General features: G+C 40.2%; 1 protein-coding gene across 14 annotated transcripts in view; it reads right to left on the reverse strand.

Moving 5' to 3' along the window:
* The window catches only part of LOC140916026 (putative oxidoreductase ZK1290.5), a 74,318-nt gene that overhangs the window by 26,245 nt on the left and 21,220 nt on the right, over positions 1–26,853 (reverse strand). For 12 of the 14 annotated variants that reach the window (XR_013636178.1, XR_013636177.1, XR_013636176.1 and 9 more), the window contains exons 2-3: positions 23,851–24,099; positions 12,405–12,506 (exon numbers count right to left, since the gene is read on the reverse strand). Coding sequence is in view for 10 of the 14 variants with exons in the window: in XM_073356893.2 (XP_073212994.1) it covers positions 12,405–12,506; positions 23,851–24,099 (351 nt within the window). In the remaining 4 variants the exon portion in view is untranslated. The remainder of the gene's footprint in view (positions 1–12,404; positions 12,507–23,850; positions 24,100–26,853) is intronic. The other 2 variants (XR_013636179.1, XM_078854081.1) reach the window with 1 other exon arrangement.

Genomic DNA, 26,853 nt, shown 5'->3' on the forward strand with positions numbered 1-26,853 from the left:
CTCTTTTGCAAATGAAAGCATTTATTTGAAGCTATAGTACAATGAAACTCAGTATCATAGAAGCCAAATATGAAAAAGACTTGTGAGATCCTCTAGTCCATCCCCAGAACAAGCTCCCAGGATGTCTTGGTGTATATTTTCAAGTGTTTTGTCCACTCCGGTTTCAAATATCTCAAGCAATAAGAATTCTATAACTTCCCTTGGAAGGCTGTTCCAGTCTCATCAACTTCAATGCTAGAGAGATTTTTCTAGAGCTCTTCAGTTTGACTGAGCTTTGCCCTTAGTTACACTTGACTAGCACCACTGAAGTCAACAGGGTTCCACAAGTATATTTAAGAGGCAGAATTTAACCTTTCCAGTGAAACATCTCAAGGTGGGCAACAGAGCTGGTCAAAACGTTTCTAATGGAAACCTCTGATTAAATCAAAAAGCTTGGTGGGAACATATCACTTTCATGAAAATTGTTGACAGGAAATTATTGAAATGCTTCATTTCAATAAGAGCAAAATGTATTGTTTCACTATACTCAGAATGTTTTGTTTTAACTTTTATGTTTTATATATATAATGAAAGTCAAAATATTTACATTATTATATTATAAATTATAACAAAAATCAAAACAATGAGGTGAAAAACAATCTGATATCAAAACAAAGTTCTATTATAAAAATTAAACATCTGACAAAGGCATTTCAATGTTTCTGAAACAAAATATTTCAGAATTTGTGCTTGGTGGTTAATTTCTAAATTGTGACTTTTTGTTCCGATTCAAAATGAAAAAAATGTCAAAATATTGCAATTTCCCATGGAATGGAAATTCCAAGTTTTGACTAGCTTGAGTAGGCAATCAGCATGGGAATCTGGGTCAGAGAAGACAGCAGTTGTACCAACCCATCAATGGCTCAAATCCTGCGAAGACTTACGCAATATCTTATATAAAGTTACTCACGCGCTTAAGTCTTTGTAGGATCAGGTCATAACCATGAAGGATCAGGTGGAAAATGATGGACCGAAAATCAAGGGGTGGTCAATCCATAGTGTGAGAGACCACTGGTTGGGGCTACATGTACCCAGAAGAGGTGGGAAGGTACCACCTCAATGCAAGAAACACAAAAGAAACTAGTGAGACGCTAAGGTGTTTGACGTACATTAATTCTTTCAGTTCCTCAAAATGTACAGAGCCAGATCATAGGCCTTTCTTCCAGCTGGTATGCACTGCTCAGGCATGTCCTGAAGGTGGAGCTGGGGATCCTGTTGGCATAGAGGAATACCCAGATAATTTTGCTGGCTCTATAGCACCTGTCCCTATGCTGGCATAATGGAAACGTCATAGTAGAGTATGCAGAAGGGGAGTAGGGGAATGGGCAGAGCCAGAGTCCATTTGGTTCCAGCCACTCCTTGCTGGTAGAGACAGAAAGGTGGCTTAGGACTTGTCTACGCTTAACACACTACGACAGCACAGCTGCGCCGCTGCTGCAGCACCACTGTAGAGCTTAAGTGTAGACACTACCCATGCCAATGGGAGAGATTCTCCCATTGGTCAAGTAATCCAGGTCCCCGAGTGGTGGTAACTAAGTTGATGGAAATACTCTTTGGTCGACCTTGCACTGTCTATACAGGGACTTAAGTCTGCTTAACCATACTGCTCAGGATAGTGGACTTTTTCACACCCCTGAATGATGTAGTTCTAGTGTTGACCAGGCCTTCAATAAATGTAGCTGAGAACTGAGGCCATATTAAAAAACCACACAAAATCCCACTTCAAATAAATGTATTTTCCAATCATTATATATCACTAAGGTTCAAACATTATGTATCTATGTTTAATCTCAACCCATTTAAAAGTGCATGGTAAAGCTTTACATTGTTTAAAATAAACACATGCTTCCATCTCTACAAAACAGAATCAATGTCCGCAGTCCCGCATTCATGAACAACACCTACAGTAAAAGAGCAATCTGTGCATGCAATGGAGAGAGGGAAATATGGAGAGAGGACACAGATTGTAGCTGCAAGTTTCCAAAGGGCTGCTCTACAAAAACAGTGAATTACAAAGGAAAAGAGGCTTTTTATATAATGGGCTTAATCCTATGGTCTTTACTCAGACAAAATGCCCACTGATTTCAAAGGGAGTTTTGTGTGAGTAAAAAGCTAAGGAAAAAACTAAGTAAAAAATGTGGGTAAGTCATGTTCCTACATGAATATATCTGCACTGGGACCAGTGATCTACTCTCAGGCCTTATTTAGACTGGGGAAAAGATGCTTTTTTCAGTCTAGTTACCACCTTAACTTGATTGAAAATCCCACTTGAAACCAATTTAGCACCATATTAGTAGTTGAAGTTAAAACCTAGGTTTCCCTGTAGCCTTCAGCTTTACCAGGTTAGCATGTCCTAAAGTACAATTGCTTTGTTCTGAGTAGAGTTTTAGAAAATGCTAGGTAGGTCCAGTTATATAGCACAATCTAAACACAAACCTTTACATTGTGTTGACAAAGCCACAGAATTTATGCTCCAGTAGGGGAAGGACTAGTGCACATGTTAAGCAGATTTTGGGAACCACCAGGGACCCTGGCTCATCTGCGTAGAAGCTCTGTGACTCCCCATTAGTTTTGGGCTCACTGGAGTCGTTCCCCCTTCTTTGGCAACATGGCTTCAATGGTCTAAAGGAAAATGTAACAATAATGCCTCTTGTACATATATTAAAAAGTGACTAATAAATGTACAATGGAGAAATGAAAATATTTATCCCGCCTTGAAAAGTGGTCAAGAAATGTTACAAGAGCAGTTACAAAACGTACTGGCCTTCATAATGGTGACTGATGATGAAAAAACTAATGCTAATGAATACTTTACTCACCCATCAGGAAAAAAATTCCTTACCCCAAGCAAATGTGCAAGTAATCTTGCTGGACTGTATTAGTCCCATCTGCCATGAGGCAATACATCAAGCTAACAGACTGGCTACATAATGTATCAGTATATTAAGCTTAACACACTTTACCAGACAGCCTAAAAAACTGATAGAGTGTTTTCCTTTACTTAGCAGAAAACCGTTTGAGGAAAAACGTCTTACAAGATCAAAACTCTACAGAGCAAGATGGGCACTGTTAATCTTACCACAATAATCTATAAATATGCTGTTGTGGCACAATAGCATTGTTTTAGTAAAATAGAGCACCTTATCTTTCTTAAACACTGCTATAGGTTTTTATCAGACTCTTGAAACCTTTTGTTATATTAACTGTACAAGGTTCGATCAAAATGTTTTTGAAAGCACGTATTCAATATATTGTGACAGAACTAGATGCTACTTTTGTGGTACCAAGTCCCCTATGTGCTTTAGCCTGTCAGAAAAGGTCAGGAGTCCACTACATGTGGAATGGTGCCCATTCCATTATGTTGGCTCTGGCTAATGCCACAGAATAAAAACACAAATGGATTCACTTTTCACATGAGACCAACTGCAGTAAGTGTGCTTTTATTAAAGAAGGATACACAGGCTGGAAGGCTCAAATTCTGTGTTCCTTACTCACATGAAGACCCTATTGAAGTCAATGAGACTACTCACAGAAAGCACTCTGAGTTTGGTCCAAAGTGGCAACAAAACTCTACGGGATGTTTGGGGGGAAGCCTCTGTTGAGTAACTCTCCCCACAGAGACAACTTTCCCTTCTGCTCCTACTTGTAGTTGTCATTCCCTCCTCCATGAAACACACTGATCACCCTATGAAAGAGAAACAGACATAAACACACCACCATGAAAGACATGTTTCTTCCACATGCTTCCCTGAATCTGTGAAGCACCCAACAGCTCATGTGAAATGTCCAGGCCCCCCAACTCAGACTCAATGAGACAACTTCCCATGAATAAAGTTCCTTGTCTTACACCCATCTTCTCATGCATGCTCCTCTCCCTGTGAATCATAAGGAAAGACCCTTTTAACCTGAGACCCCACTGAAGAAATAGAAACTGAGGAGAAACTCCCATGTCCTGACTTCCCCTTGACACCAGTGAAGTGGGACATCTCCCAGTCTGATCAAGTTCCACCCAATCCTCATGGAAAAGCAGAAGTTATGGGGAGGCGGGGTGGAGCCTCTTCCAGTATGAGCCTGCTTGTCCTCTGATAAGTAGCAGCAAATCCTTTTGTAGCTATTAGATCAGGGCTACACAAAACAGACATTAAAGCTACCAGATCTCATATCATATCCATGTGGCTTCCCCAGCCCCACTTAGACAAGGATATTCCTGATTCTTGGGTATTTGGTAAAGAGCTTGAACTGGACAGTGCACATCTGGATGGGGTCATCCAGCTGCTGCTCAGCCACCAGAAGGTCAGAGTTCCTTCTCTAGCACCTGGTACTTACTGGTGTTCCCCAAACCCTGACTGGCTGCCCAGCCACTGGAGAAATCGAGGGGATTAGGGTTGAGATCTGTACAAAAACAGATTTAAGTGGTTCCAAGTAATAACAGACAGAACCAAGTAAGTCACAAAACACAATAAAGCAAAAACATGCAAGTCTAAGCCTAATACATTAAGGAATTGATTACAGGTAAAATCTCACCATCAGAGATGTTTCAATAAGCTTCTTTCACAGACTAGACTCCTTCCTAGTCTGGGCCCAATCCTTTCCCCTGGTACAATCCTTGTTAGTTCCAGCAGACATTTTAGGTGGAAACCAGGGGTTTTCTCATGACTGGCAGCCCCCTTTGTTCTGTTCCACCCCCTTTTATAGCTTTGGCACAAGGCAGGAATCTTTTGTCTCTCTGGGTCCCCATCCCTCCTTCTAAATGGAAAAGTACCAGCTTTAAGATGGATTCCAGTATCAGGTGACATGTTCACATGTCCTGTGAGACCCTAGCCTCCATTCTTCCAGAGTTGGCCCGCACCTACCCAGGAAGGTTTGCAAGTAAACAGAGCCATTTACAGGTCATTGATTCTGAAGCACCCTTAATGGCTTCCACTTAATATGTTTACATTAGTAATACAAGTTAAAATCTTATTCTCCTAACTCCAGACATAGAAATATTACATGCAAACAAATGGGATAAACACACTCAGTAGATCTTAAGCTTTGCAATGAGACCTTACAAGAGACCTTTTGCATGAAGCATATTCCAGTTACATCATATTCATACTCATAGGCATATTGCCATAAAACATTATGGAGTGCAACATCACAGAGAGGAAGGATGATCTTTTGGTTAAAGTACAGTAACTCCTTGCTTAATGTTGTAGTTATGTTCCTGAAAAATGCTACTTTAAGCAAAATGATGTTAAGCGAATCCAACTTCCCCATAAGAATTAATGTAAAGGGGTGGGGGGGTTAGGTTACAGGGAATTTTTTTTTGCCCGACAAAAGACTATTTTTATATATACATACATACACACACAGTATAAGTTTTAAACAAACAATTTAATACCGTACGCAGCAATGATGATGATTGTGAAGCTTGGTTGAGGTGGTGAAGTCAGAGGGTGGGATATTTGCCAGGGAATGCCTTACTGCTAAATGATTAACTAGCACTCGACTGAGCCCTCAAGATTTATCCTGTTGTTATCCTGTTGCACTGTTGCAGGGTTATCCTGTTGCACTGTTGTTAATGTAGCCTCACACTCTGCAAGGCAGCACAAATGGAGGGAGGGGAGACAGCATGGCAGAGGGAGACAGAGTGTGTGTGTGTGAGAGAGAGACGTGCATTGCCCCTTTAAGTATGCTGACCCCACTCTAAGTACACTGCCTTTTAAAGTAGATCAGCAAGTTGAGACAGCAGCTGCTGCCAGCATGCTCCCTTCATCCTGAGCCCTGTCCTGTCTTCCCCCCCCGCACTGCTCTGTGGAAATGGGGTAAAGGAGCGGGGGGGGGCAGGAGCAAGGAGACACCCTGACATTAGCACCCCTCTTCCCCTCCCCTTGCACAACATGCAGGAGGCGCCCGGGAGAAGCTCCAAGGCAGAGGGCAGGAGCAGCACATGGCAGTGGGGGGAGGGACACCTGAACTGCCTGGCACTTGATAGCCTGCTGGGCGGCTGCCGCACAGGAAACTTAGGGGAGCTGATGGTGGGCTGCCGGCCCACCCTGGTTCCAATCCCCCACCAGCTCGCTCCAACAGGCTGCTCTTTCTTCAAACAGTGGACAAAGCAGGTGGCTGCCAAAGAACATTATAAGGGAGCATTGCGCAACTTTAAATGAGCATGTTCTCTAATTGATCAGCAATGTAACAATGAAACAACATTAACCGGGATGACGTTAAGTGAGCAGTTACTGTACTGTGTTGGGACTCAGATCCAAGGTAAACTCTTGGCTCTGCCATATACTTTCTAGGGTGACCTAGGCACGTTACTTCATCTCTTTGGGTCAGCACCTCAGCTGGTATAAGTTGGTGTAACTCAAGCGATGTCAATGGAACTGTACTGAGTTACATCAGCTGAGGATTTGGCCCTCTGTGCTTCAGTTCCCCATCTGTAAAATGGGGATGATAATACTTCCTTTCTCCCAACTTTTGTTTGTTTTGTTTAGTTAGATAAAGTTCTTCAGAGCAGGGACTTTCTCTTTCAATATGTTTGTTCAGTGATTAGACCTATGGGGCTCCAATTTTGGGTGGGAATGTCTAGATACTACTATAATACAAATGATAAATTAAAAAAGTCCTTCATGTAGGTTCACTGTAGTGAGCTCAATAAAAAAAAATCATTTAACATTTGTCAGAAAGGGGATTCACATGAAAGTGTACACGAACAGGATGTTGCAATAAATCATTAAACAGAGAGGGCTGAGGGCTCATTTTTGCATTAAGAATTCACTGTAAAACACATTACAAAAAACAATTGCTGCAAAACATGGCATAAGAGGGTTGATATTTCTGTTGGTTTAGATTAGTTCTCTGAACCATACCACAGTTCTAGATTCATACTACAATGAGCCATATTATATATATATATATATATATATATATATATATATATATATATATATATATATATATATATATATATATATATATATATAGTCAGTTGCTTATTTTGAAAATGAATGTTTAGGGTTTTGTTCATATTGCAGTTTAATAAAGGCTAATTTCCAATCATTAACTGTAAAAAAAAATGTGGTTGTTATATTTTCTTTCCTGCATATCAACATCCTGTTGTCTTATCTGATCAACAGGGTGTGGTGCAGTCGACATCCTCCCAAACCACATACCTTTGGAGGCCATGTGAAAATCTGTTTGATCATGTTTGACTGGGTTGGTGTTATAAAAAAAGAAGGACCATCTTCTTTATCTGCCTATGCAAAGAAAGCACTGCTAATTTTAATGTGAAAGAGCCCCTGTGCTGTCACCAAAGTTAGTCGCTTGCTTTTAATGATTAAAGCTGCAAGGTGAACACACATACACACTTTATATAGATATATATATACACACACACACACACTATATGGGGGTGTATGCATGTATATCAACATCCATCCATTTTTAGGACAGAAATAGTTTAGCATTTGGGAATGGTCACAGTTCTTTAGGCTCTGGCAATAAAAATTTAGATATATAGGATTAGAAGAGATGCACTGTCCTCACTAACTACATTTTGTGTTGCCTACACTACACAAAACGGCTGTAATATGTTTACTCAGTTTGTTGCTGTACTTTTGAAAACTGACAGACAAAGGAAGGAAAGGTGCCGGCTGTACTGATCTACACACACAGAAATAAAAGGCAAGTTATCCAGTAAGGGTTAAAGATTTCCACCCTCAATTAGGCAAAACATTATCATGGTCTCCAAAGATACAGAGACCCTGACCTCCGCTATAGGCAGCTAGGTCTAAACAACCTCTGCTAGTCTATGAGGTTGTCTTGAGATAAAACATGGGGAGAAGATGAGAATTTAAAAAATAAAATTCTAAGGTCCTGCTCCTTTTTAAAAAAGCACTTCTCTTTTGTTCATATTGCAGTTTACTAAAGGCTAATTTCAAATCATTGTAATAAACATACCTATGAAGCTGAAATTGACCAAAATGGACTGTGAATTTGGTAGGGCCCTACACATGAGCTATTCATGAAGTAAGAGTAGTTAGATACAACATCCTCATCTGCCACCAAACAGATCCTCCAATAGCAACTCTGCCAACACTCAAGGGAATGTTTGACTCCATAAATGTTTCTTTGAATGTGCTCTAAAGTCAGCCAAACCAGCATTCTGTTGAATCAGAGAAGATAATTCCACAACTCAGAATGCTCAGACACCAGCCCACAAAAATTCAAATCATAGGACTGACACTAAGAGAACCCTAGGTTAAATCAGCTGTTGCAACAGAGAACTGGGAAATCCAGTCTCTCTAAACAGAAGCCTCACTGTTGAATAATTATGATTTTTTTAAAATGCTGTTCTTTTGGAATGCAGTGTCAGTGATCCCTTGAATAAGCAGAGAGTCTGCACCAGACTGGGGCTCAGAAGATCTGGGATCTATTCCTAACTCTTCCATGTATTTCTTATGTGACCACTGGCAAGTCACTTAATATTTCCGTGCCTCAGTTCTCCCATATATAAAATGGGGATAATACTACTGTCACCTCAGAATGAAAAGTGCTACATAAAATCCTAAGTATTATGATTATTACCATTTAGCTTAAAATTTTACTTCAAAGTGTAAGGCCATATTTTCAAATGCAATACCTAAGATACACTCCCAAATTTTGTGCCTGGAGTCACTTTTTACTAACAAATTATCTGAGTGCACAAATTTCAGGAATTTACAGATGCAATTTAGTCATCTGCCTTTAGGTCTGTTACCTCAATACAATGCTCTATTCAAATTAAGAATAGTGTATCAAAAAGTACTCTCCCTGCATCTCTGAAATAGCTGCAAACAAATTAAAATGCTATGTTCTCAGGCAGAATACCACATAAAGAAACTACTTTTTAAAAAAAATGTCTTGAATTAAAAATATTGGACCAGATTCTCCTTTAGTGTAAATCTGCATAGCAACATGACCTGTTGTGATGGCAAGTATGAACCCCACACTGGAAGGAGTTAAGGGGCAGTTCTGGGCCCAGGAGAGATTTATCTTGGGAGATCCTGAGTAAGGATATAGAGTCTTGGCTGTTGAGGAAAAGGGTCTGCAAGCAGCAGCTACCCAAAGCACTTGAGGAGGGACTATCCTTTTTCTAGGACTAGGGAACCCTTCACTCTAATTTCTGGTGGATCATCTGAGGGGTTTTTGACTTCACCCTGGTTTGGGAAAGTAAGTGGGAGGAAGTGGCTGAGAAAGGCACCCCTAAAGCAATATGGGGTGTTTGCTACCGCTGCGTCTTGTGGTGCCCTGGGTCAGAGCCCAATAGAGAGGGAGGGCTTGGGCTCTCCTACCAACCACCTTCTCATGAAGGGGGAACAAACCCCTTCTTCCACCCTCCCAGAAGAGAAGGTGGCGATAGAGACACTGTAAGTCCTAAGGCAAGGGCATGCAATCCACAGGAACCTGGAGGTGGGCTGAAGATGCTTTATTTTGCTGGACTCTGTTACCCCGGTAAGGGGGCAGACTTGACTGGTGACCTGTCCAGAGGGCTGAGTTGCTACCTACCAAATGCCACAGAGAAGGAGTGATTGCTGGTAGGGGACACTGAAGATGGGGGAGAGCTGGGAGCCAGTGATCTAACCATTAGGTGGCACCATTGGTAAGCCCAGCCTCCTCACACCTGTTCTATTATGAATTAACTAGCAATCAGTTTAGTTCTATAGAATTAGCTTATTATCAGATACCATCTCACATTTTAAAACAGTAAAAATAGTTATAAGGCAGGGAGGATGGGGTTAGGTTGCATTTACCTGATATTGTTGGAGACTTCAGATATAAAAAGCTGGGGTACAAAATCCATAGAGGAACTATAATGGGGCACTGAAGCCTCCACGCAAGGCAGGAAAAGGTTAATCAGTTACTGAAAGCCCAATTAGTCTAAACTGAGAAACCTGGAGCAGGAGCTATGCTTCCACGGAGGAGTGAAACAAAAAAACAAACAAAAAAAGGAGGGCCCAGCTCAGGAACAGGCTGAGAGAGAGTGTGTGTGCACATGCGCACAGATATGGGACTCTCATGATGGGAGAGAAGGCTAGCTACAGCCAGGGACTCTGGGAGACAGGTTCTCAGCAAATCTCCAGGAGGAATGGGAAGAACTGATGACACGAAGTTAGCAGGGTGTTGCCAATACTTGGGAGGACAGAGCTAAAATGCAGAGGGATCTTGATAACTTAGAGAACTGGGCTAAACAATGAAATGAAATTCAACAAAGACAAAAGTAATGTGCTACACTTAGGGAAGACAAATCAAATGCACAAATACAGAATGGGGGAAACTGGCTTAGCAGCAGTATAGCTGAGAAGGATCTGGGAGTTGTGAGTTAGCAACATGAGTTAGCAGCGCGATGCTGTTGCAAAAATGCAAATGCATTTTTGGGTTGCATTAACAGAGCTATAGCATGCAAGTCACGGGAGGTGATAGTACCACTCTACTCGGTACTGGTTACGCCTCAGCTGGAGTACTGTCTCCAATTTTGGTCACCAATGTATAGAAAGGATGTAGAAAAACTGGAAAGGATCCAGAGGCAAGCAAAAAAGATGATCAAAGGGATGGAATGCAAGCCATATGAGCAAAGGCTGAAGGAACTGGGTATGCTTTAGTTTGGAAAAGAGGAGATTAAGGGGGAATATGATAGCAGTCTTCAGATACTTGAAAGGCTGCCATAAAAAACATGGAGAAAAGTTGTTCTCTTTTGCCACAGAGGGCAGGACAAGAGGCAATGGGTTCAAACTACAGTATAGCAGCTTTAGATTAAATCTCAGGAAAAACGTCCTAACTGTAAGAACAATAGGACAATGGAATAAACTGCATACGGAAGTCATAGAATCTCCTTCACTGGAGGTTTTCAGAAAGAGGCTGGATGGCCATCTGTCTTGGATGGTTTAGACACAACAAATCCTGTATCTTGGGAGAGGGTTAGACTAGTTGAACCTTGCCGTCCCTTCTAATCCTATGGTTTATGATTCTATGAAGTCAAAGCACCTCTGCACAGGCTCAGTCAGGGGTCTGCCTGCATGGATCCAAATGCAGGACCGGGGTCTAATGAACTAGACACAAACATAAATAATCAAAAGTGTCAAATGTGTGATTACATTTAAATTTTAAATTTAGCATATGTCTTCAGCACAAATCTGCATTCCAACAACATTCCACCCACGTAGAGTTCTTTAAGAATATGTTAGGATAGTATTATCAACCTTTACAGGCTGACAACCCCTTATTCACAATCTCCTTACATTTGCTATAAAAGTAAAAAGAATGTATCAGTGGTAATAATGATAAGCCTGTATAATTATGTGTCTGTATTTCAAGAGGCTGACAGAAAATACTTGACATTGAAGGACATGATTGTATGAGGAATGGGTGAGCGAGAATTTCTTTGCTTTACATTGTAATAAATTTTTCAATGCTTCAAAACCCCCTGATTGCCTTTCGCAGCCCATCTGGGGGTCGTGACCCATTGATTGAGAAACACTGGGTTAGGAGTTGGAGGTCTTTTTCAGCCCTGTTATCCAACTTTGATACTTAGGAACTTTCTATGGAATTGTAAATGAGGTCTACTACTATTGCTTGAAAATATCATTACTGGAGAACCTCATAATAATACTGCATACATTAGGGGCAAAATCCTCCTCTTAAATTCATGACAAATCTGAATATTCTAATCTTCCTGGCTCTGGAAAAACTCCCATTAAATGTCAATGGGGGATCGGTGCATGCAGAATAATACAGTTGAGAGTCATAAGGATCTGAGAGAAGAATTTTCTCCTTAGCTTTGTAACTCCTTTCAAGGTTAATTAACAAAAACCCCGCAGCTCAATTTCTGTTCCTCATTCAGCTTGCTTGAGTTGACCTTTTCTAAACCACAGACAACAAAGATCCACTAACTACTGCTCTATGTAAAGGCGAAATGGCACCTTACAGTTAAAAAAACAAACAAATGGAAGTTAAATTAAATGGCATGGCTTTGAATTTATACCATTTGCAGCCCAGCACAAAACGTACTGTAATCCACAGAATATAGACAATTTCAAAAAAATCATACATAACAGCATTTACTTCTTCAGGACCACAACATGGGAATATGTTATTTACAAGCAGCAGCTAACTCTTTTTGCTTAGCTTGCCACATGGATAATATTGAGTAAGGCTGGGATTTTTAAAGGTGCACAAGTGATTTGCATACCCGAGTGGCATAGAAAGACAATGGGATTTGGGCACCTAACTCTCTCAGGCTCCTTTGAAAAATCCCACCCTATCACAATGTTATTGGATTCCTGAACGTTTAAATCAGTTACAGTCCCTCCTGCAAACAGTGATTTTTTTTACAGTCCTCCCACCTTTCTCATATAGGTCCTCCATGGCTCTCCAGGTTTCAGCTCGGACCTCACGATTACTTTTACCAGGAACTTGTGCATCGGGCCAGTGTACCAAATAAAGATCTAAAAGGGAAACACAATCAATTTGTGTTTATTTATATAAAAATAAAACCCTCCAGTGGTGCAGCAGAGTACAGTAGTTGAATGGCATTCTTCACCCCTTAGCAGTACCAAACCACTCCTAATCTATCTCTATCAAAAAGTTTATGACTATTACTAAGTGACCAATAAATATATTTCCTTTCTTGATTTCATAAACAAAACCCTTTACCACTTTATGCCCCAACCCTGCAAACATTTAATTAATTAATATTATTTGTATTGCAGTAGCATCTAGGAGCTCCAGTCATGGATCAGGGCTCTTACATACACATAGGTATGGTGCTAAACTTTGAACACGAGTAGCCCCATTGAAATCAAAGGGCAGTACTGTAATAAATATGATTAATAATAATAATGCTAAACCCACACCAACTCCAGTAGAAATTAACAAGAGGCTAGAACAGTAGGATCAGATGGTTGCCTGAATATCTCAGAAGTGCCCAGCACCCTCAAGTCTGTGGGAGGTGAGGACGCTCAACACCACCGGTGGTGCATAGAACTTTCACAGGAGTGGGCCTTTGTTGCCCACTGAAAAGAATACTACTGTTTATACATTTCTATGGGAAATTACAGTACAATCATTCCTTCATGCCACTGTGTACTAGAATTGGCAGCACTTACATGTTTCTAATGCTCTTTTACCCTAACAGTGTGTTGCAATTTTTTATGCAACACCATTATATATAGATAGATAGATAGATAGATGTTTTGTTAACCTTTTTATGAAATGTCAACACGTTTTTCCAAAACAACTAACATTTATTGCAGAAGAAATTACCCAAATTGGTACCATAGCCATGGGCACTGAAAAAATTAAAATAAGAATGGGCATCCCAGATAGATTTTTTTGCACCAGATCGGGTACATAGAACCTATAGCGCAGCTCTTTCACCAAAAATGACACATTTCCAATATAGTTTAAAAAAAAGGAATAATTTATACATACTGGCCAACATTTTCAAGCCTGGTTGCCTAAAGTCTGGCTGGTGAATCTGTATTTAAAAACATAACTAGAAATGCCCTCAATTTCAAAGGTGATGAGCAAACTCAGCTCCCTCTGAAATCAATGAGCACTTGCATCTTTAGCGCTTCTGAAAATGGAATTTGGAGTTGCTCAGTACCTTTGAAAATCAAGCCATTTTTATTTAGATTCTCAAATATGGATTCAGGAGCCTAATTTCAAGCACCCAAATTTGAAAATGGTAACCACTGCCTTGTACTTTTAGTCCACTGATACCCAGACAGCAGCTTGTGAGCTGCACGTGGCTCATTAATGTGTTTCCTGCGGCTCTTTGCAGCACATGATATTAAAACACAGTGTGATTTAATTATTAAATTATTAACCAATCCGGATGCTTTTCTATGTTATTAACCAATTAAGTTATCAACTTGCATTAAGTTAACTTATTTGCTATGGTAATTATATATATATATAAATTAAATGTTCCCCGTCATACTGTTTAAATATGAAGTATTATAGTAAATTAAACAATGAAGTCACACTACTGTGGCTCTTTTGGCTAATGTTGATCTCTAATTTGGCTCCTGAACCACTGAGTATCACTATTCTAGTCTAAGACACAAACAGGAAAAGGAAACAAGTGATTGGCTTAAGTGTGTGTCATTCATAACCACAGATATTCTTTGTGTTTAAAATAGATGTCTCTTGCTGCTAGTTTCTATCTAGCCTAGATGAAGGAATAGAAATTGTAATTCTTCACAGTGAAAGTATTTTTCAGAATACACCACAACAATCACTTACAATAACTGTTTGTGGAAACAGGACTCCTTTGGCCTATTTTTTTTTTTAATCTCTTAAAACTTCAGCCAAAGTATTGAGGATAGCTGGCACACTGAGTTGGTACATTAGTCTTTCATTTCTAGGCAAGATAATTCAAAGCTTGATTTAAGGGGACAAATAAAAATAAGTTTGATGTTTTCATCCTGGTCTTCATTTGTGCACAACCTAGCAAAATTATCAAAATATGTGTCTCCTCCTGATAGGTACATGACTAGAATAACAAAGGGTTTTGCATATTAGGACTAAGATGCATTGGCAGATGTATGTAGGGAAAGCTGCATACAAAACCATGAGCCAATACTTCAAATTTCTACTGAGGTGAGTAGTCCAATAGGCTTTCAAATAAGACTGTGCATGTGAGTAAGGACTATATGTAAGGATTTGAAGAACTGGGATCTATCCCCCATTCAGGGATAATGCTATTCGTTCTTTGCTCTTTTTATACATTTATTCCCAAAGTTAGAAAAGGAATTTAAGATCAGTAAATAAAATCTTTAATTTAAATATACAAGACAATTGCCACAACTGAACAGGGACAAGTTATTAGTACAGTTAGAGGCTGACCTCATCTGAAAGAAGGAAACTACACATCTTTAATTGCTATGTTCTCCAATACAGAATAATCAGGACTGCTTGGCAATGCCAAAAAAAGTATGCAGGGAAAGCTCAATATAACTACTAACTGCAACAGTATTCTTGCAAAAGCCTAAATATCCAGCTGTGCACCACAGTCTGTAAATGTTCATGAAAATAGCTGTTCTGCAGATTTCCACATACAAAGATGCTTTGTATTCAGCCCGAGAAATTGCAACACCCAGAGAAGAATGACTTTTAACAGCTTTGAGAACTGTAAGACCTCTGGCCCTGTAGATCTCAGAAATGCAGTACATTTATCCTTCCTTGTGTTAGTGTCTCAAAGACTTCTTCTGATACAAATGGGATTAGCTGTCTTTCAGGAATCTTTTGTTTTAGAAGAGTGATGTTTCCACACCTGTGATGTCTATATCGTATCATGATTTTATTTAAATATAGTTTAGAAAGTCATAGGTGAACTTAAAATGAGTTTAGAGTTGGCATGATAAAGCAATACCACTTGCAGATTTTCTTAGTTTGCAAATTCTTTGTGAAATTTACTTCAGTTCAGAGATGATCAAGGCAATATTCATCAATTAATACCTCTGCACTTAAGTGAATTTCAGCCTCTATGATAAAGTAAATGCAATCACAGCAAGCTTATTTTAAAAAGCAAAATATCAAAAGATATTGAGAAAAAAAATCTATGAAAGACTGTACCATACTGAAATGTTTGAAATATACTTTAAAAGGCAGATTGTGGCTACTTACATGATGGTGTACAAAGGGTGGTGAAGCAAATAAGTAGTCTTCTGAACTCTCCTTCTGTCTTTGTACAGAAACCAGCCCTTGACGCCCTTTCTCTCCTAGGGTAAAATTCATCCCAAAGCAGAGCACTCATACAAAAGCGTATGCTCTATTTAAGGGGCAATTCTGATCCTAAGGAAGTCAATGGCAAAAATCAATAGGGCCTGGAACTGGCCACAAGAGATTAACTGGTACCCTGTGCTCTGGGATGAATATCCCCACCAAGTGCAAGAACCCTTCTAGGCTGGTGCCTTTGACAATGCTTGACATCTCAAAGGTGGATTGCACTTGCTATACCAGAGAACAGAACTGAGCTGGAGGGAGGGAAGTGCATACTGTACCCTTTCAAAGAGCGGTGGTGCTGCCACTCCAGTTTCATCTTTTACAGTTTATTCAGTGGTTATATTTCTTTATTAGTCATTGAAATGGAGATCTGATTATGGTTTATGGCATAATCATTGTGAATGCTGAGCACTTGAAAAGAGATCAAGTCCTGAAATTTCATTTACTATGTGTATGTATTAGGGCTGTCAAGCAATTAAAAAAATTAATCTCGATTAATCGAGAAACATTAAAACGTTAACATTAAAAACATAATGTCAATTAATCGCACTGTTAAACAATAATAGAATACCATTTATTTAAATATTTTTGAATGTTTTCTACATTTGCAAATATATTGATTTCAATTACAACAGAATACAAAGTATATACAGTGCTCACTTTATATTTATGTTTGATTACAAATATTTGCACTATAAAAACCAAAAGAAATAATATTTTTCAATTCACCTCATACAAGTACTGTAGTGCAGTCTCTTTATCATGAAAGTTGAATTTACAAATGTAGAATTATGTACAAAAAACTAACTGCACTCAAAAATAAAACAATGTAAAACTTTAAAGCCTACAAATCCACTCAGTCCTACTTCAGCCAATCACTTAGACAAACAAGTTTGGTTACAATTTGCAGGAGATAATGCTGCCCACTTTTTGTTTACAATGTCATCTGAAAGTGAGAACAGGCATTCGCATGGCACTGTTGTAACCAGCGCTGCAAGACATTTATGTGCCAGATGCACTAAAGATTCATATGTCCCTTCATGCTTCAACCGCCATTCCAGAGGACATGCATCCAAGCTGATGAGTTCTGCTCAATAATGATCCAAAGCAGAGCGGACGGATGCATGTTCATTTTCATCATCTGAGTCAGATACCACCAGCAGAAGGTTAATTTTCTTTTTTGGTTGTTCGGGTTCTGTAGTTTCTGCATCGGAGTGTTGCTCTTTTAAGACTTCTGAAAACATGCTCCACACCTTGTCCCTCTCAGATTTTGGAAGGCACTTCAGATTCTTAAACCTTGGGTGGAGTGATGTAGCTGTCTTTTGAAATCTCACATTGGTACCTTCTTTGCGTTTTGCAAATCCACTGTGAAAGTATTCTTAAACCAACAGGTGCTGAGTCATCATCCGAGACTGCTAACACATGAAATATATGGCACAATGTGGGTAAAACAGAATGGGAGACAAGGAGTTCAGTCACAAATTTAATTAATATATTATTTTTTTTAACAAGCATCATCAGCATGGAAGCATGTCCTCTGGAATGGTGGCCGAAGCATGCAGGGGCATACAAATGTTTAGCATATCTGGCACGTAAACACGTAAAGCCGGCTATAAAAGTGCCATGTGAACGCCTGTTCTCACTTTCAGGTGACACTGTAAGTAAGAAGCAGGCAGCATTATATCCTGTAAATGTAAACAAACTTGTTTGTCTTAGCGATTGGCTGAACAAGAAGTAGGACTGAGTGGACTTTAGGCTCTAAAGTTTTACATGGTTTTGTTTTTGAATGCAGTAACAAAAAAAATCTACATTTGTAAGTTACACTTTCATGATAAAGAGATTGCACTACAGTATCTGTATGAGGTAAATTAAAAAAATACTATTTCTTTTATCATTTTTACAGTGCAAATATTTGTAATCAAATATTATATAAATTAAGCACTGTAGACTTTGTATTCTGTGTTGTAATAGATATCAATATACTTGAAAATATAGAAAAACATCCAAAAATATTTAATAAATTTCAGTTGGTATTCTGTTATTTAACAGTGCAATTCATCGTGGTTAATTTTTTTAATCACAATTAATTTTTTGAGTTAATCACGTGAGTTAAGTGCGATTAATTGACAGCTCTAGTATGTACATGTGTTTGCATGTGTGTATATATATATGATGTTGTCTCCTGCTTTTTATATATAATGTATATATGATGTTGTCATAATATATATACACACACTACCAAGTGTATATACTGTGACAGGGCATGGCCAGATGACTATAGTAAAGTAATGGGAGACAGATACATTAGCCACAGGCTAAACAAATCCCTGTTACCAGGAGAAGCAAATGGCAGCTACTCCAGGTCAATTAAGAAACCTGGGGCCAATTAAGATCTTTCCAGAAGGCAGGGAGGACATCTAGGTTGACTGGGACACCTGAAGCCAATCGGGGCTGGCTGAAACTAGTTAAAAGCCTTCCAGTTAGTCCGGTGGATGTGCCCGTCAGGAGCTGTAGGAGGAAGTTGCACTGTTGGAGAGACTGAGCAGTACAAACCATACCACGCACAGGAAAGGAGGCCCTGAGGTAAGGGTGAAGTGGATCTTGAGGAAGTGTGGCCTGCTGTGGGGAAGTGGCCCTGGAAATTGTATGCATCCTGTTTCTAAAAGGTCAGCTACCATAGCTGATACTATAGGTTCTCTGGGCTGGAGCCCGGAGTAGAGGGTGGGCCCGGGCTCCCCTGCTTGCACCCCAATTAATCACTGAGACTGGGAGACAACAGAGACTGTGCAAGGGAGAGTATCTTCTCCTCACCTCCCTTGCTGGCTTATGGTGAAAATGGCTCAGTAGGCTGTGACCCTTACCTCTAGAGAGAGAAGGGCTATGTGGAGGGTCACAGTGAGCCTCTGAGGCTAGCGCAATCCGCCAGGAAACGCGGGACTCATGGAGACAAGGACGGAGCTTTGTCACAATACACATAACACACACACTTTGATTTACCCAAATGTTTTTCTCCTTTGAGGATTACATGAACACAAACATTATTAATTTAACAAATTTATGGTAGGAAATTAGTATTAAATAATACAACAAAATACTCTTGGTCCACTGGACTGGCACATTTTGAGAAGAGCTCCCATGACCAAAATGTTTTGTAAATTGTGAGTGGCCATTTACTAGTTAGCTGTAAATTAAGTAATAGTACAAGTAGCAATGTTAAAACACAGTCTGTTAAAAAAGCAGAAGACAACATCATTTCTAATATTTCTGAATAAAGCAACAGTGTTGAAGACTGAATTCTGCTTCCTGGCCAACAGTGCGAATGGAATCACTAGCTAATTCGTTTTCAAAAACGCTTGCTTAGAAAATCCAAATTAATTTATTAATGTATGTCACTTAAATGCAGAATTAAGTAATAGTTGCTATGATTCCTAGCTGTATATAAAAGAAATAACTTTTTGCATCAAGGAAGAAATCAAAGTCATTAACCACCATTAACTACTGTTAAACACAAGACGCTTTGGCTATGAAATTTGTTTCAAGCACCCTTTAAAGGCAATCAATCTGGAATAATGCTGCAGTAAATATGACCCTGAGGCGGGAATATCAAAATATGGCACTGTAGGTAACCCTAATAAAAATCAGTGTATGGAGTATTTTTAGATTGCGATACTTAAGTCACTTGGTGGGTCATTATTTCTTAGTTGTAGTCGCGTCCAGAGACAACAAAACCCAGAAAAAGCTCATTTTCATTCAAAATGCAGGCCTAGTTCTACACAGTTAAAAGTCAGTAGCATGCTTGTTAGTGGAACTAAAGTTTGTGATTCCACTTGAATTCTCAACCCAATAAAAAGCATACAGCTAACTAGAATCTGAGGTTCAACAGACATGAGGAAAACAAAACAGTTTATGAATTCAGTAACGCACAAACCATACTCAAAAATAAATTATTTGGGGGGCTGTGTCCAAATCCAAAGGAATGTGTTCTCTTATTGCCAAACCTATAAGATTTGCTGCTATTCCATACTGGTTTATCATGGATGCCAGACACTAACCTTAAATGGAAAGAGCAAGGACCACATTTAGAAAACGCAAGCAATGGAATATTTGTTTTAACCACTGCCCATAAATAATACACATTTCTAGCTTCTCATGGATATATAATCCACTAATTAAAATAAAATCCATGAACACTGAAGTCAATGGGACTTTGGATGGAATCAGGAGTTCCAAGTGGTTAAAGTTTCTGGGGCTTTAGTGTCTTTTCAATTTTCAGTCATATTAGTCAGATTTGCGCTATAATATAAAAATATAAATTGTAAAAACAAAGGCATTGTTTAAGTATCCATGTATCTTTTATAGAAACTATTAGAAGAAAAGAATTCTTGTTATTATATTCTAATACAATCAAGAAAATTTCATTTAGTATTTTACCCTGCTCCTTATTCCATATATCCTTCTCTCACAGAAGAATTGCTGGGTTTCAGCAACTGTATCAGAGATGCTCATAACAAAAACAATTTGCTTTCCTAAATAAGCTTGGACACACATTGCCTTATCATCACCAGAACTTTTTTCATCATATATTTTCATACCCTGCCTGTTCATAAGAATGGAGAAGACTGGTCTGTGGAAGGCTGACATAAAATAAGGTGCATGCTCATGAATGAAAATAGAGCTGATATATCTAATTTTAAGTCTACTAGCTTTTAACTACATTCCTTTATGTAGGTCTCTGCATTGTTGTTACATTCATAGGATTTGTGAGAAGTTTCAAGTTTGGGGGGGGAAAATGTATTCTCAGAAGATTTCATACTTTTGCACTGTCAAAAAACTTGTAATTTTATGCCAGAAGATGCTCCTGATGGTATTTTTTGCCTCAAAGTCCATCAAAGCACCCTAGAAACAGAAGTAAATTGGAATAATGGGAATTCAATCCAAATTTATTCCAGCTAATAAATGTGAAATAATCACAGATTTGCCATGACAAAAACACAGTAGCTCATAATTTTATCTGAGTCTGCCCACCCTCAAAAGCCAGGGCATACACGTTGTCAAACGTATTAAGTGCTTTAATTTAAAAATTTACTAAAGGTATAATAAACCATTCAAATAAGAAAGAACCATAATACACTTAACTTTTTTTATGAGAATTGTATCAATAATCTAACAGGTCTTGTTTTCCTAAGGAATGTTACACGTTCCTACATTACATGGTGTTACAGAATTATCGTAATTTCTAAATGCATCTTATTAAAAAAGGAACCTTCTGCAGAAGCATTATTTGTTGATAAGACAGAGAGAGATAGTGCAGCGTCCGTTTTGACTAGGTTAGTGTTTAGAAGGCTATCTTCACAACCGTAAGGACTATAATCATAAGGCCTGATTTTCAACTCCTATTGACTCTAATAGGATTTGTGAATGTTCAACTTTTCTAAAGGTCAGGTCCCTTTTAAAATGAAAGTTAAAATGTCTCTGAAGGAATAGCCATAATTTTTTTAATTTAAACTGCAAAAAAACCATGGAATCTATTAACAAAATGACCAGCCTGAGTTATGACTATGTAACTGAAAAGAGCAAACTGAAAAGAGAGAACTTATATCAGCTAGATTCTGCCTGGCTTTTAGGTGGGTACACAACACACTTAAGGGATGGGAACTGCAGTCTCTGTTCTTTCCAGTTACTCTCCTGGGGTACAAAGGTGGCAGGGAGAGGTGGAACTATGGCTGGAGCTATGGCTAGTCAACTGTCAGCAGAGATGGCTCACCATGCAAAGGGAGTATGCTTCACCCCTTAAAGTAGTGCAGCAGTGTGTGTGCTCCTGTGCACAGTGGGGGACTCTGGGAGACAGTTGCCTCTCTGAGGTAGAATACTTCCTGTGCAGCACAAGGGAGGTCTGGCTTTCTCCTGCCCTCAAAGGAAGGCTGTAGCTAAATGTCACAATCTTAAAAGTAAAAGACCTGCTCCATACCTCATTTACACAAGGGCAAATCAATATCTCACGAGATGTCAATGAAATTACACTAGTATGAACATGATGTTAACAAGAGGAGACTCAGCCATGAGGCTCCCGAATGAAAAGATTTGAACATATCTAACAAACACAAGCTATCTCACTCGCTCTCTTTCTCTCATGCCATTCCAAGAACTAGATGGTAACAGCATCTAAAATACTTCTGCCACCTGAAAATAAGCTTTTTTTCAATGCAACCATTCCTGGATCAGCAAACCAAAAAATAATGTATCTGCTGATTATTTGTACAAGTTCTCAGTCTTATCAATTTAGTACCCAAAAAGGATACAAAAGTTTGCAGTATTCAAACAAATGATCTAAAAATTATTTTCTGGAGTTGGATCAAGTTTTCGCTCATCAGCATTCAGCACCAGTGCCACAGCAAGCAGAATAACAAGAGACGAAATACAAAACATGAAGAGCTACTAAAGGGAGAACAGTGATGAAGAAAATATGTTCCTTCTTAATTTAGACAGAAAGTACAAAGTCATGGACTGCAGTTCCTTATTTATGAGAGCATCCTTCCAGTGATCAGTATCTGTACTGCATAGAAGTATGGAAGTGGCTTTAGAACATTTCACATTAGTCTGTAGGAAACCACTGATGGATACATTTGCACAGCTAACAGAACTAGAACACACCATGTTTGCATATACATATGCCACAATCTTTTAATGCATACACTATGGTAGCTTTGATAAATTATTTGGATTTTCTTTTTGTTCACCTTACAACACACGCAGGGGAAAAACCCTAAGCCCAGCACTCAGTAGGATATTCCACAAAACCTTTGTGTGTATTTTTTTTTTTTTTACAAAAGCTGTTTGTTTCTGCCTTACAGTTTATTTATTGGTGCTGGTGCAGGAAGCGGAAGAGGAGCAAAGGGAAGGTTTTCAGTGCCACCACTGATAAGTTTGACCGTTACATTTATTTTCTTTCAGAGGAACAGCCGTGTTAGTCTGTATTCGCAAAAAGAAAAGGAGGACTTGTGGCACCTTAGAGACTAACCAATTTATTTGAGCATGAGCTTTCGTGAGCTACAGCTCACTTCATCAGATGTTTACCGTGGAAACTGCAGCAGACTTTATATACACACAGAAATCATGAATTTCTTTGGCAGTCAACACTGACATTTTGGTCTAAGCTTCTACAATAAGATAATTTTAGATTGCTATTTTTCATTTCCTCTCCCCTTTCTTTTCCTCCTTTCAGCTAGGAAAGAGAAAGTGCCCCCAACCCCCCAAAAGCTTTTAAAATACTCTCCATTTGCATTTCTATGACATCCCCCTATTGCTATCTAAAGATAATGGGCAACTAACTAGTGTCCCCTCTACAGCTTCTTCTTGCCTCAGATAATATTCTATGTCATGAACTCTGGTGGCAGCCATGTCAGTTTTCCTAATTATGATATACTATACTGTAGGTACATCACTAGGATAAAATTTTCAAAAGTGCCTAAATCTCATTGATTTTCAATGGGACTTAGATGTCTAAGTCACTTGAGCGCTTTTGAAAATTGTACCCAAAGTTTATGGCATCAGATAGCAAGCAAGCTAGACAAATCTTTTAAAACACATTCATAATTTTAGAGAAAGTTTAAAGGGTGACATTTTCAAAGGTGACCCCATATTTTCAAATTGGACATTGCAGAAATTATCATACACCGTGCAAGCAACCAACACTTTAAGAGTGACCTTATTTTAAAGTTTATACAGCAATCTTTGTTTCCTTAACCAAAACACCTGAACTGTTGTATAGCTGATCCCCAACTTGATTTAACGATTAAACGTAATTTTAGAAAATTCATTCTAGACAATTTAAAAGAGATCTTGCAACAGCTACAATTCTAGGGCCATATTCTGTGCCCTCAGTTACATACATGCAACCCTCATGAAGATCAGTTGGGACAAGAGGTTTTCAGACATATAAAGAAGAGAAGAATTTGGCACCTGTGGTCTTCTCTCTGTTATGAAGTCCATCCTAGAATTTATTTATCTTCCCCAACACTCACATGGGAGGCACAGTATATCAACAACATAAAAATGTCATACCGAGGTACTGAACACCAAGTCTTTTGCATGATTCCAGGCAGGCTTGTTTTGTGTTTTCATAGCCATAGTCGGTATGCCAGAGTTTGGTAGTTATCCAGAGGTCCTCTCGCTTCACATCACTTTCTTTGATAGCTTTCTGAAGGAGTGATTCACAGCCGTATCTTTTTGCTGTATCAATATGACGAATGCCACATTTTTGTAGTGCATACACCACAGCATCATGGGAATATCCACCTTGATGGGATGTACCTAAGCAAATGTTAATAGGCATGAATTGTTATTACTTAGTGATAAACAGAATTTTGTCCGATTTTTCAGTGTGCAATTGTTGCTGTTGTGACAATTAACATATTGAGTCCTCAAATAATTATACAAAAGAAATGGGAATTGAACGAGAGAGTATACTAAAAAAAATACAAACCCTAGGAGAACACAGAGTCTAATTCTGATCTCAACATTGGTGTAAATCAGGAGCAACTCTGCTGAGAATATTGGCATTTCAGCAGCGTACAACTGTAAAAAAGTGAGATCAGAATCAGGGCTATAGGATTGCATGACCTATGAGCATACACTACTATAATTAGTTACTTCTGAAACCAGTATCCTTAGAGAAGGACAGAGACCAGTTATATACAGTATGGCAAATAAACCACATTCATTTGCCATGTGGGGTGTAATATAAATATTTATATGGTGAAAATATTAATTAAATATTAAAGTAAAAAATGAAAGTATCAGTATGTCACTTCTTAAAAAGAATGAGTTAGATTCCGCAATTTGCTGTGTAAGAGACAAATCCTGACGTCTTTACTCCATCAAATTCCATGGAGCCCCAGGTAAATATTATACTACAATACTACATAAAGGGCTATATTAATCTCCAGCGTAAACAGTGTAATTCCCATATAAATTTCCCAGCCAAATTCATTGAACAGAAACAGTAGTGTAAGTTACAGATGGGATAGCACAGTGTTCAATTGGTAGTCCATGGCCCCCTGGGGGGTCCGCAAGCCCTTTCAGGGGGGCCGTGGAGCTCCGCGGCTGAAACCCAGTACCCTGAGTCCCAGTGCTGAAGCCAGGAGCGGCACGGGGCTGAAGCCAGTGCCTCCCCCACCCCAACCCCTGAAGCTGAGAGCGACATGGGGCTGAAACCGTCAAACTACCTCCCCCCGCCGCCCAAGCCAGGAGCAGCAGGGGGCTGAAGGTGGGAGCCCCAGCACCCCCTCTCCTCCCCACTGCTGAAGCTGGGAGCTGCACTGGGAGGCCACCCCGCCCATACACAGCCCCTGGCTACCCCCCTGCCTGCACACACCCCTACCTACCCCTTGCCTGCACCCTGAGCTACCCCCCTGCCTGCACACAGCCCCTAGCTACCCCCTCCCTGCACCCTGAGCTACTCCCCTCACTTCACACAACCCCTAGCTACCCCCTGCACTCTGAGCAGTTTTCACACTTTTTGAACTGAGTCCCCCCCTTGGAGTTATATATTTTGGTTGCATTTCCCCACAGCCCAAACAGGCTGGGTGGCCTCCTGAGTGAGTCAGGGAGTGGAGGTGGCGCTTCCTCCCTGGACGGTCCTGTGCGGAGCTGGCTCAAGTCCTGCCAGCCCTTGCCCCCCGCCCCCAAATAGAAGTAAAACTATTCCTATGCCCAAGGGTGCCCCCCTGGCCTGATCCCTGCACCACCACCCCAATTCCCCTGCCAGGCGAGGGCGTTTTTACAGCATGTTGAGTGGGGCCTCAGCAACAAAAAGGTTGAGAACCCCTGGGATAGAAAATGGACATAAATGGGGTTTAAATGATCAGACAATGTAATTAGCACTACCTAGGCATTCACTGGATGTACTAAATAAATGTATTTTACATGGCAAGGGGATGGAAGGATGAAACTACTTAGCAGGAAAAGCCACTGGCAGAAGGTCTATTAGATAAAGAGTGTTTGTGAGTGTGAGGAGGGGGCTGTTTTATCTTCTGTCTTCCTATTAGTAGTTTTTCCTGCTAAGGGCCACCCACCCCTTCACAGTTGTTTCCCCAACAGCAATATTTTCCACAATCTCTGTTTGGGGACATGCTCAGTCCACTCATAAAAGTAAGTTTCTAAGACTATGGCTGCTACCAAAGACCCTAGTCCTGCAACTGACAGTGGGCAGGAAGATTGCTGCATCTGCATTAAGGCTCCTCATTGGGGCTCTCCAGGGGCACAGCAGTCTGCCTGCAAAATACAAATTGCAGTATCAGGCCCTAAATGATAACCAGGTCACTGTTGAACCTAAAAGGGATAAAGGACTCCGGTTGCAGAAGAATATTATTCAAGTGACGTATCTCCTGCTGGTTTTCTCCACCCTCCAAACCTGCTTCATTCTACACTGAACACAAAGATCCACACCTTTACCAGATGAGTATACTGTGTATATCAGGGGTGGGCAAACTACAGCCCGCCAGCTGTTTTAAGCTGGCCCTCGAACCCCAGCTGGGAAACAGGGTCTGGGGCTTGCCCCCCTCCAGTGCTCCAGCTGGGGAGCAGGGCCAGGGACCACTCTCAGAAGCAGCAGCATGGCCCCTCTCTGGCGCTCCAATGGGAGCTGCAGGGGTGGTGCCTGCGGATGGGGCAGTATGCAGAGCTGCCTGGCTGCACCTCCACGTAGGAGCCATAGCAGGGACAGGCCGCTGCTTCTGGGAGCCGCTTGAGGTAAGTGCTGCCCAGAGCCTGCACCCCGAGCCTCTTCTCATGCCCCAACCCCCTGCCCCAGCCCTGATCCCCTTCTCACTCTCAAAACCCCTCAATCCAAGTCTAGAGCACTCTCCTGCATCCCAAACAGCTCATCCCCAGCCCCACCCCAGAGCCCACACCCCCAGCCGGAGCCTGCATCACTTTCCGCAACCCTGCCCCAGTCATGATCCCCCTCCCACCCTCCGAACCCCTCAGTCCCAGCCCAGAACACCCTCCTACACCCCAAACTCCTCATCCTCAGCCCCACCTCAGAGCCTGCACCCCCAGCCGGAG

This window comes from Lepidochelys kempii, chromosome 8 (genome assembly GCF_965140285.1).
Source record: "Lepidochelys kempii isolate rLepKem1 chromosome 8, rLepKem1.hap1, whole genome shotgun sequence".
NCBI lineage: Eukaryota > Metazoa > Chordata > Testudines > Cheloniidae > Lepidochelys > Lepidochelys kempii.